We start from the raw sequence: 13022 nt of genomic DNA on the forward strand, positions 1-13022 counted from the left end.
CGCTTGTTATAGTGAAATAATTTAGAATTTATTAATCAATGATCTTGAGTTAGCAGAAAATTTTCTTAATTTTATTTTTCTTCTACTGTTCTTTTCAAATACTATGACTATTTAAATTATTATTTTTTCGTTTGCATTTTATTGGAATAGTCAATTTTAATTCGATGACAAATGTTTCTACCTTCTTGCTTAAGATTCACCATCCTTTTAATTTTGTCTTGTAAACCATATCAAGGATATACGTGTAATGATTATTATTATTGTTTTGAAAAAGATTAATTAGCCTCGTGAAAACCTTGAATGTAGCCAACTTTTAATATATAGTAAATTAACATCACAATCAATTCTTTTCAAAAAAAAATTACTGTACATGTTTAAAGCAACTTAAAATTTCAAGAATGTCATCTAGAAAAAAACAAATAAACAATGGCGTTGCAACATATTTTAATTATATCATGATTTGGTTTGTCTAATAAAATCCAAAACATTAATTTCCTAGTAAAACTTGATATTGTTCTTGTGTCATTCATTTTTTTGTCAGTATTCTTACCCCCATTATGTTTTTTAATTGATCTATTTATATTTCACATATTTATTGGCCGGCAAATCTTTCTATAAAATTATCAACTTTTCACCAATTTAATAAAATTCTCAAACTTACACCTAAGTGCAAAAAATGAACAATTACCTCATCTTATTTCATTTTGTTCTTTTATTAGCTTATAGTAACACATTTTTAATGGTGAACGCTCTAAATTACAAACCAAACGATCGTACCAAGGCAAAGCTAACTATCAATGATTTCCAAAAAGGCGGTTCGGGTGGTGGTCCATCGGAATGTAGTGGCAAATATTACGATAACTCAATTCCAGTAGTGGCTTTATCGACTAGATGGTATAGTAAAGGGAGACGTTGTTTCGAAAATATTAATATTTATGCAAATAATGGGATGAGTACACAAGCTATGGTGGTTGATGAATGTGACACAAGTAGAGGGTGTAAAAATAATATTGTTGATGCTTCTGAAGCTGTGTGGAAAAATTTGGGTATTTCTAAAAAAGATCCTCAATGGGGTTTGATGGACATTTTTTGGTCTGATTGAATTTTATGAAGTCGATGAATTAAATGTTTGATTTTGTTGGTATGTTGCATAATTTCAATAAGTACTTTGAAAGAATTATTGATAGTAAGGATCACTTTTTTGTGGCCTTAATAATTATGCTATCATAATAATAAGGATGTTTAACTTTTGTGTCTACACTTTCGATATAAAAAATAATATTTTGCGTTGTTTAAGTTTTTTGATCTTTTGTAACAAGTAGTCGATTTAATTTGATTTTTCTAGTTACAAACCTTACTTTTTATGATTTGATAGTGTTAAAAAAAAAATCTTCGTATAAAGAGATTAAACTCCGATAAGAATATACTGTTCTTTTTATTATTTATCAGTTAGATAGATCTATATAATGGATGTTAAAATGAAGTTGTTTGAACTAAATTTAGCATTACTAGTGTAGTTATTGTTCGATCTTTGAGCCAACAACAATTCATTCATATGCCAGACAAATGAAAATTATGATGGTTTTTTATTAAGCTTATAAGTTGGTTTAAATTAGTTTATGAGTAAATTCTTTTGGCTTATATATGTATCTAATAAATCTTCAAAATTTAAGTGAAGTAGTTATAAGTTAAAAGCAGTCAAAAGTCATAAAACTATAATATAAGAGATATTTAGTGACAATAAAAAAAAATTAACAATATATTTAGCTATAATTAAATTAATTAATGTCATTACAGTGAGTTGAAGATTTTAGTGACATTTTTATAAAATATTGGTTATAAATATTCATATTTATTACCGTCACTAAATATAATAATTAATTTTAAATATAGTATTTTAGAAGCTTTACTAAACAACCTACTAGTACTCCCAAGTTGGCATTCATTTACAAATTCCTTTAATCCCCAAAATTTGCAAAATCTATAGAGTATGAATATTGGAATGAAACAAAATGAAAACTTTAATTTAACATAATCTCTCTTTTATGTTGATAAAAATAAAGAAAACTATGGAGATAATCTTTATTTTTTAATTATTTGGCTATTTTCAGTGTATTATTCTGTTAGTTGATGTCAAGAGGCTTTATATATACGTGTGTTTTCTCAGCTCCCACAGCAAAATTCCTACTACCACAGCAGCAATTGCAAATACATGGGCCATCAACTATACAATATAACTCAAAATTTTGTTTTTATTATATGTCTTTGTCATTTTTTCAGAAATAAGTGGATAAAAGATAAGGTAGAAACCCAAAAATAGACTCAATACATGGTTTCTTATGTATATATATTCTTTACGTACATTTTAAATTTTTTTTATTTCATTTAGTCATGAAACAATAGTGCATAAGGAGTCAAAAATAAGACCTTTCATTATTTCTTAAACGTCGCTAATTAATAGTATTATTATATAAATTTAAACTAAAAATATAATACTTAATTAAAGATGATATAATAAAATTATACTTTCTTTTATTTAAATCAAATATGAATGGATAAGAATTTGATGTTTAAAGAGAAGTAGAAAATATGACATTAAACATGTCCCTTTTCCTCACATTTCAAAGTATGATCGCAAGGCCCAAACACACTACACAATAGCATAAGAAAAGTATATTTTAAAATTTCATTTGCTAACCCAAAATCGTTAAGTAAAATCAAAAAATTCAACTAAAGAAAGAGGAAGAGAGAAAGAAGATTTTGGAACACTTCTTGAATGCTTTGAATGTCTTTGTTTTTTGATTACGTACTAATGTCTAATGTCACCCCTATTTATACTTCTAGAAATTATTCCAGATACATCTACAAGAAAAATCTAAATATCCTTATCTTCTAACTATCTAACAAGAACCTAGATTTTTCTACAATTCTCTAGAACGTCTACACAATTCTTAGATATACATAAGATATTAGTCTACATAACTCCAAAAAGTTCAGGATTATTTGTTCTTCCAAAAATATCTTACAAACACTTAGTTTCCTCTACTTATAAATATGGCCATCTTCTTATACCATGCTTCTTCACATCCAAAAATTTCCAAGAAATCATCAAAACATTGTTCTAATAAACTCATATCATATATTTTCTTTGGCATAATATCACTTTGATAACTACATGGCTCTCTCTTTTTCCAACGTTAAGCTATTTTCCAATCGATTCACTCTTCTTGTAACCAGGTAACTAATTATCATTTTCAATCTAAAGAAAATCCATATTTCTTCATCAAATAATTATATAAATTTATGTATATTAACTCTCACTAACTTCATCATAAATCCTTTCTTTCTCGTCCGCTCACTCAAACATGTTTGAAAAAAATGATTTTATTTAGGTTTTCGTATTGTAGGAAGGGATATGCGGTGGCAGCGTCAGGCGGAGGAACAAGAGGAGGAAGTGAGTTGAGCAACATGATGATGATGAAGTTGAAAGGAGGAGATGAAGATCAATCACCACCCAAATCACCATGGGTACCTCACCCCGTCACCGGTTATTATCGACCGGAAAATCAAGCAGATATGATTGACCCCGTTGAGCTCCGGCAAATGCTTTTGAAGAACAAGTTCAAAGGACACTAACAAATTTTATTTATCTAAAAAAAGAAAAAATTACCTTAGTTACTTTGTAATACTTAGAACAACAAGGTCAAATTTTAGCTAAAAACGCAATTTTAATACTTATCATACATGATTGTTCTCTAGTTGGATTGATTTAAGATGAATTTATATATACATGATATAAACGAAATTCTTGATACTCGAAACTTAAAAAGATGAAATTATATTTACAGTACGATTATATTTCATAATTGAACTCAACCTGGATAACATAGCGCATCCTTAATTGTTCCACATTGTAAACAATGTACTCATTATGCAACAAATTACCCTGCAAAAACATGCAAGGCAATGTTTAGTATATATGGGACTGGACAGCAGAAACTGAAGTTCATTTTAACACAAAAAAGTAGGATTTCTCATTCAGAATTTCACAATCAAGAACATCGTATGCATATAATGTTCTGAGACAATGGAAAATTGTGAAGTAAAAACAACGTCATAAATAGTAGTCGTGTAAACCTCGTGTTTTGGTCGCTCCTTTGGATTTCCCAGAGGAACGATGACACCATCTTCAAGTATTTGAGCTTCTTTAAAATCTGGGGCCATGGCACCGACTGCTTTTGTGCTGCAATATCAAGAAGACAAGATATTTCCATGAATCATTCTTTTCCAGCTAAAAATAGGTTTCTCTATATGAGAAGAATGAAACCTTAGCTTTCCCAAAGGCAACTTATCAGCATCGGAGTTGGCTGACAATAGCTCATTCATGTCGCCGAGAGCAACCTGTGAAGGAAGTAGAAATGTCGTTGAATTCTGGACTTTAGGACTTCCCCTCCCTATTCAAATCTTGTAAAAGAAAACATGTGAAATGGAAAACTAGATATAGAGAAACTGTGGCACACAAAAATGGACTTGTCTAAAGGAACGACATAAACAGATAAGAGGGGAACAAAGTTCGCGCTGGATTGGAAGGCTAACGAACCTCGCACAACAAAAGCACACCATTCTTAGCAGCCGATGAGGCATAGCAATAAATTGCACTCTCGGAGAACATATCAGCAAAGTAAACACCTTTCCCAAACATGTACCCTGTCGAAGGTGCTTCTGGAGGAGCAATTCTTAAACCTAGTGTATCACGTAGGAATCGACCATTAGGTAATTACAAATGACTTAAAACATGCTTAAAGAAATTAAAACAAGAGAATAAGCAAACAACAACCCTGTGAAAGAATGCCAGCCCAGTTTGTCAGCCGAGAACCGTGCCATAAAAGCATCCTATTACTCGTATCAGAGAACTGCATCCAGAGAGTTCACAGATTTTTCACCAGTCTAGGGTAGTAGTAGTTATAAGATATAAAAACATAGAAAAAAGATGTTGTAAGAAATTTTATGAGACTTTGCAGTTCACCTTCTGAAATCTTTCATTTTCACCATTTCTTGATGCCCTAAATACTTGAACAATATCGACAGCATAACCAGAATGTATTTTTGCATGGGTATTCTTCATGTAATTCTCAATCTGACCAAAAATAACGTACTCGGCTTTATAAACTCCAAAGAAGAATAATAATTTAGAAGACATGTTCACGATATTCATACTTGTCATGCTGATCAAGCTAAATAAAGAAATACTATACTCAGAAGATAAAAACCATGAAGTAATAGATCCGGCAAAAACTTTTTCATACCATGAGATATTCCTGGGAACCGACTTCAACTGGAACAAGTTTGCAACCAAGTTGTTCATATTGATAAAACAAGGGATCCTCCTACAATATGATGATGCCAATTCAGAGCCATATATTAATCATCAAGGCATTTATTGAGTGCTAAAGCAAATGAAATTGTGTTAAAAGCCAGATCTCTTGGAACATAGCTTCAACCAAAACAGAATGTTCTTTTCGCACCAAAATTAAAACAAATACTTTCAACAGGACTCGACAAAGCAGTACCTGTATATCTGTGTTATCCTCCGATAACTTAGTTGTGACTTCAATTTCAGCAAGAGCTTTGACCTTTTCGTTTCCAAGAGTTTGGCACAGAAAAAGGATCAGGTAGAAATAAGTAAAACATAGACAAGCAGAAAGAAAATAAACATAAAAAAACATTAAACTAAAATTTCATTGTAAGGATTATTTTTTACTCATAACAACTAATTAAACTTTTTAACATTTTCTTTGTTAGCAAATGCATATAGTTAGAACCAACTCATTTGTGAGGGAACACTAACTATCAGTAAATTAGAAATTCATGCTTATAGACGGACATAACAGTCAGTGATGAACATCAAATGATCAGTCAGTCTAATTAACTGTCAAAAGCAATACAAAGCAGACATGTCTACCCTTAAGACTGAAATACCCATACATAGAGAATAATGCTAAGGGGAAAGAGAAGAGCGAATTTAGAAAAGAGAAAAAATCAGTCACCATTTCAATTTTGCGTTTTAACTTTGGAAGGGTGTCAATGACAAATTCACCTGTCAGTAGGACAATGAGTATATTAGTGAGTTACAGCAAAACTAACAGAACAATTACCATCTACATGAAGTAGCTGAGGGGAAAAAAGGACACAAGGAGAAAAGAAAGACTGGAGGATCAAGCAAGCAGATGAAGCAAGACGAGGGAAAATGAGGCTATGATGGAGAAGGAACTAAGATGACTTACACATCTTCTGGAATCCAAAATCATGAGGAATGACTGTATAGAATTGACTGCAACATAAAAATGATGAAATATGAGCAACCACATATTCATGATTACAAACAACTGCTGAAGCTTCTAAAATTTCGGAAACAACATGGTTTGGGCTTAGCAGACGTGTATTGACCATAATAAGACAACTCGCAGTAGAAATGAAACAAACTTACCTGCTCAAATCTTCAAGCAGTGTCCTGTTGAACTGGCCTATAACATCAGCAATATTTTTCAAGACATCATAGCCCTAAACAGACACAAACTTTTAGTTAAATAGTCCAGAGTAGTAATTTTCTTTTTTCTCTCATTTATTATTCCATTTGCTGATTGAGTTATGTCTTGGTGAGGGTAGTAAAGCATGATACCCTCAGGACTGAGAATTTTTGGTACTCCAGGAGAGCACCAATCAACACCTCAAGCTTTGATGAGGAAATATTAGTGGGCGTAAAATTATATCTCAAAAAAGAAGACATTATTTCATAGAATTGAGTTATACTATTTAGAATGTTTCAATTCTATATAGAAAAAACAGAATTTCGGGGGAAATGGTAAAGGCAAATCAAGTAACTGGAACAAAGGAAATACAATATTTGAAGATACTTCCCTCCGTTATAACTGTTTGTCATGTTTTGACTTGACACGGAGTAATATGAAAGTAAAGAAAACTTTTGAATCATGTGAGCTTAAATTAAAAATATGTCAAATGTACCAAAATGCCATTTAATCTTGTGGTTTTACACGTGCAATGTGTAAAGTTGAAATTAAAGAGTAGCCAAAACAGGAAATAGGCGTTCTTATTTAAACGAACTAAAAAAGAAAGTAGTACAAACAAATTGAAACGGAGGGAGTAATGTTTAAGAGAATCTTTACATAATTTGGTATATGCTTCATCAATTATTTTTCATTCAGGGTCACGCAGATTTAAATAAATGGAGATAAAACCAAGTAGTTCAGAAATGAGACACTAAAGCATAAATCACACTCCGATACTTACCTTTAAAATAGTTTTCTTGCTCAATTTACCGAGTGGCAACTTGTTAGCATTGTACCCTGTTCAACAATAACAAGAATATATAGTAGTTACAATAATAGGCGTGATGAATATCAAGATAAGAACCATTATGGTGTAAGAAAAGTGCTAAACCTATTTCCATCATTTGCTGCCTCATCATATTGATGTCACAAATAAGAGATATGAACTTTGCAATCGGGGCCTCCAGCTTAGTCTCACGAGGTCGACTTCTTGGTACTAGAATGGACTGTCCTTGGATCTGTTTAAGTGGTTCATAAAGCCCTGAGATTAGTAAACACCATTTTATATCTGTTGCAATGTCGACTTGATAAACAAGAATGGTACTTCAAACCTAACTCCTTATTCATATGATAGAAAATTACAAGTTATTGCATATTTTTTCACAACTCGACTCAGATGCAACAGCAGAAAGTAGAGCAGAAGATTCTAAGTTGATGAATCAATAACGAGTTTAGTACATCTACACGATTGTGATACAGAGCAATATATTCCACATCAATGCAGAAATAAAAATTTACTACATGATTGTCCCAATAGAGAACAAGTAACTTGAAACAACTTACTGATGAGTATTCCCCATTTTCATCATAGTCCATTTCCAACCAAGCATATTGCTTTGGTTGACAAAAAAAATCTTTGCGGTTAGACCAACAGTTCTTGGTCTTCTCATAGAATTTACGCTCAAACTCAGATGTGGCATCACCGGCATACGTATAGGGACCACTGATCTTCGTTTCTCCCTTTTCACCAACTCTACCCCATCTAGTGTAAAGAAGGAAATTCCCACCACAATCATTCTCTACAACCAGATGAATGGAATCAGGCCAAACAAATATGCAGAAGGGTACTGACATGATGTAATATCAGCAAGTTTCAAACATGTAAGAATTTTGATTATCTCTAGACGATGAAGAACCAAATACAACATTCATAGTTGTTCTCAGGGATGGCGCACTATCAGAAGTAGTCAGCTGATTTTAGCAACTAATAAATTGGAACAATTTATTATGGTATATATTGCTACCATTGCATAGAAAACCACTTTAAAAGGTAAACAAGCTAACTAGGCAGTTTGCTTCTAACAAATTAAGATGCATATGAGGCAACAAATGGAGAATCACCTAGAACTTGAATGATATAAAATTCGTTATCGTTGTTCTCAACATTTGTTTGGTTCAATGTGGCCTCATAAATATCATTTCCCTGCAGATCAACAAGAATCCATTGGAAACCAAATGAACTTTATTCAACAAGATACGAGGGATAAATAGAACAACACAAATACTTCTTTGCAGCCAGAAGCAAAAAAAAATTCCAAAAGACTTACTTGATGCAGGACATGGTATAATGCCTTGATTTCATCTGACAGATATTGATCCAAAACAGCTGCACCCTTCTTTGTTGCTGTGACCAATTTCTCTGTCTTGCCTTCATCTCCAACTGCCAAACATTTTAACAGTAAACAAGACGCAATCATTTCTCATTAAAAAGGGATGAAAAGCACAACCAAATAGATAACATAAATAGTCAAGTTAGTTTCAGGCTAGACTGTAGCACTAAGTAGAAACAAACAACTTTACTTCATTTCTGTGTTAATCAGTATAATATAGTGCATTATTACCATTCTTTAGCATTAATTACTCTAGTATAAATCTACTGTTTAAAAGCTTCATAAAGAGTTCAATACTTCAATTTCTACTTAAAATAAAGCTACTCCTAAGTTTCAAAATTTTACCACTTTTGATTCACCATACTTGAATTGCATATAGAAATTAAACAATCACAAATTGCATATAGAAGTTAGACAATCACAAAGCTATATGAAAATTGCAATAATCTGCGACGGTGTGAAATTAGGTTTTAGGCCTAAGCAAACATATTGATAAAGAATCAGCTCCCAAATCAACATGCTACCTGAAAAGTTACCGGTAATTACCGACCGGAAAATCAAGCAGACCAGATTGACGCCGTCGGCGAATGTTTTGAGAGCAAGTTTACACAACACCAGCAAATTTAATATTTCGCGTGGCGAATTACACACAGATAGAATTATAAAACTTGATCAAATTTACTATACAATTTTTAAATATTCAATATTGTGATTAATATTAATTTTTAAATAATATACATTCTTTTATCTGTTCTGCACCTATAAAATTTTATTTTTTTACTTGTTATAAATTTATACGCATTTTTTAAATATATAATTAAATATTTTAAATTGCTATAATTTATAATAATTTCTACATAATTATTAAATATATAAATTAAACTTAAAAAAGGAAAGAGAAAAAACAACCACAAAATTAATGGAAAGATTAGTACATTAGTAACTCTACTGACTCCCATGTTTGACGAGTGAATGGCCACTCTCACCTAAAAGAAATAGCAATAGGGTGGAGCCGGGCGGATTAAGTTTAATCCGTAAGAATTTTAATTCTTTTTGTTTTATCTTATATAATAATTTTTTCATTTTCAATTCATCGAATATAATTTTAAAATATTTTTTAATTAAATTTGATATTAAAAATAAAATTTATAAAAATATATTAATTTTTTCATTAAAATTATAGTAATTTATAAGTAGATAATAATTTAAAGTTTATTTTTTAAATATTTAATTTTAATTAAACTATTTTCATTTACGATATTCAAGTAAGTTAAAAGAAATTATATTAATAATTAAGATATAAAAAGTTCAACTAAATTTGAATTTTCGCAGAGTGATTTTAAGGATATATAGGGCGATTGAAGTGTGCATTATAAAAAGAAATTTGTGCAGGCAGCAAAGCTAGTAGAATACCTGGTAGATGATCGTCAATCTGTAAATTAGCAACAGCACAAAGCCTGTCAACAAATTTTTTCTTCGACCAAGTATAAAAGTTCACCGGATCATTAACACTTATCTTCTTATACTCCTCCACAACATTCATTGAGTCAAATTCATCGACATTAAAATTGGTAATGGTGGACATTGTTGGAATGTTCACTTTTCAGTGGTGACAACTATATACTTTTTGTGCAGCGCGGGCTTTTCAACAAGAAATTGAAATAGTCTTTCCTCCTAATTTCTATAAAATCTTTTTAAAAAATAATAAAAATTATATATTTGTAAACTATATAAAAAAAATATTAAGCCACAATAATTGATAATTCAAAAGATTTGTAAAAAATATTATGATAAAAAATAGAGTTATTTAAATCTTGAAATTTGCAAACTGTCACATGGAGAATATTTTATATTCATACTCGTTATTTTTAATATTAATTATTTTTAAAAATATAAAATCATTCATCAATCAATACGAATATGAAGCTTTCTTAAAATGACATGCACAGACAAATAAAAGTGAACAGAGTCGACCGTTATCGTATTGAAGAAGGAGTCCACTGAAGAAGATATCGTCAGAAGTAGCGATAGGAAGTTCTTGTATCTCTTCTTAACACTGTTATAAGAGAGCTCATAAAATTCCATGAATATGCATATAAGTAAAAACAGAAAATAGTTACGTCATAGTTTTTTACTTTTATTTTTTGAAAAATTAAAATTTTAAAATATTGTGTTCGTCTAATCTAAATTAACTTAAAAAACTAATTAATTTTATTTCAAGAAACGATAAGTAACGTACATAAATTGAGATAAAAAAAATTGTGTAGATAAAATTAAGGGCAACTTTCACATATAGCAAACAAAAAATTCATATTTGTATAATATAGCAAACTTTGCATAATTGCGCTCCATAGCAAACATAAAAACTGTATAATTCGCTATACATATACAAGTGTATAATTCGCTGGCCTAAATTGTATAATTCGCTGGCTTATTTCGCTGCAATTGTATAATTTGCTTTGCATATAGTTGAATCGAATTAAAATGTATGTATATTGCATAATTATAAGTTTATAGAAAAAGATATATGTTTTTCTCGCTTTATACAAAAACAGAAACACAATATATACACTTCTTTTGTATAAAGCTAGAGAAAATTGTATTTCACTGCAATTGTATAATTCGTTGGCCTTTTTCTCTGCAATTTTTGAAGTAAAATGTTTGTAAATTGTATAATTAAGTGTATAACACGAAGATATATATTTTTGCATGTGTATATACAATTTTCTCTCGCTTTATACAAAACAGAAACAGAATTATACACTTCTGTGTATAAAGCAAGAGAGGCGAGCGAGAATGGAGAGTGGCGAGCGAGATTCCTGGGAGAGAGACGCTGGCAAATTTTAGATAATGTTTGCTATGGAGCACAAATAAATCAAACCCTAGCTATTCTATTTAATTTAGGTTATTAGTTTGCTATTTTATACAATTTTCCCTATTAAGTATGCTCTCCACATTATAATAATTTCCTTCAATACAAAAAAAAGATTATATTTCTGAAACTTTTACACAATTGAATAAATAATATAGTGGCAAGTCACACGTGAATACAATATGTATAATTAAATCTCAGAATAGGTAAATTAATATAAGAATAATATTGACAAGGTCGAAATATCATATATATATATATATATATATATATATATATATATATATATATATATATATATCACCACAAATCAGAATTGTCTTTTAAATTTATTTATTTTCAAAAGTAGTCTTCTCATTATATGAAAAACTGTGACTTTTATGAACAGTTGTGACTTTAATAAAGAGTTGTGATTTTTAAAAAAAGTTGTGACTTTTATGAAAAATTATGACTTTTATGAAGAGTTGCGACTTTCATTATAAGTTGCAACTTTTATGAAAAGATGTGATTTTTATGAAAGGTTGTGAGCTTTCGGAAGGTTGCAACTTTTCCAAATAGTTGTAACCTTTCAGATAAGGCATAATAAACATTTGTGCACGGTACCTCCTCTTCTTCTTCTTCTTCATAACTAATATTTATGTACTTTGTTCCTGTTGAGTGATTCACTGATGATTGCTTATGTTACAGATTTTGGTATAATTTATTTAGTCATTAAATTATGTTTATGTTAGTAAAAATAATGATAGAATGTAATAAATTTCATTTTCTTTACATTATTAATGTTTGTTATCACGTAATAATTTTGTACGCGAAATAATACAATATTTTAATTTTAATAACTAATAAATTTAAAATATTATTTTATAAATTCTATGATATAAAGTTTCCGCGCGAGACGCGGAAAATTTTACTAATTTATAATGTTGATATATTATGGTTGGTACACAATCATACACAATTGCAAAGACTATCACTATTCACTACTTATTTGAGGGTTTGACAATTGATCTCATATTGATAAATTTCGAGGAAGTTGACATATCATTTCTTTGTTATTGATAAATATTATAGATTATACATTTCGTAGTAGTTAACATATTTTTTCTTGTTTTTAAATTTAGAAGTGGTACTTCCAAATTCTATTTAGTTCGTTTCTATTATATATCATTTTTATTAAAAATAAATTTTTTATAATATTTTTATGTTTTTTTAATTTATATGTCGTTATTTTTTTTAAAAAAATATTTGTTATTTTATAAAATTAATGCATAAACGACATTATTCTTCTTATTTTGTCAGTGATAATTATTAACCTTGAAAAATATGCATTTTGATCAAGATAGAAAAACAAAGTAATCAATTCATTTTATTGACCAAATTAATTAATCAAAATAAATTAATTCAACTTATCTT

The 13022-nt window shown here is 29.7% G+C and overlaps 2 protein-coding genes across 3 annotated transcripts; one reads left to right on the top strand and one right to left on the bottom strand.

The window, feature by feature from the left end:
• The first annotated feature begins 3175 nt into the window (after positions 1-3175).
• On the top strand, positions 3176-3636 carry LOC101266250 (late embryogenis abundant protein 2-like). Its single transcript, XM_010327347.4, has 2 exons — positions 3176-3237; positions 3408-3636. The coding sequence occupies exons 1-2, from the start codon at positions 3176-3178 to the stop codon at positions 3634-3636; spliced, it is 291 nt and encodes a 96-aa protein (XP_010325649.1).
• Positions 3637-3708: 72 nt separating this feature from the next.
• LOC101252016 (poly [ADP-ribose] polymerase 2) lies at positions 3709-10327 on the bottom strand. 2 transcript variants are annotated; one of them, XM_010327348.4, is made up of 17 exons: positions 10151-10327; positions 8675-8787; positions 8469-8550; positions 7911-8146; positions 7459-7585; positions 7309-7364; positions 6488-6561; positions 6285-6331; positions 6048-6097; positions 5571-5633; positions 5307-5387; positions 5027-5137; positions 4838-4913; positions 4601-4743; positions 4328-4401; positions 4138-4243; positions 3709-3946 (listed from the first exon to the last, which is right to left on the bottom strand). In XM_010327348.4, the coding sequence occupies exons 1-17, from the start codon at positions 10320-10322 to the stop codon at positions 3854-3856; spliced, it is 1704 nt and encodes a 567-aa protein (XP_010325650.2). In that variant the 5' UTR covers positions 10323-10327; the 3' UTR covers positions 3709-3853. The 2 variants fall into 2 exon arrangements, with proteins under 2 accessions (XP_010325650.2, XP_025888138.2); XM_026032353.2 differs by lacking the exon at positions 7911-8146 and having other exon boundaries at positions 7459-7608.
• Positions 10328-13022: the final 2695 nt, after the last annotated feature.

Source organism: Solanum lycopersicum, chromosome 8 (genome assembly GCF_036512215.1).
Source record: "Solanum lycopersicum chromosome 8, SLM_r2.1".
NCBI lineage: Eukaryota > Viridiplantae > Streptophyta > Magnoliopsida > Solanales > Solanaceae > Solanum > Solanum lycopersicum.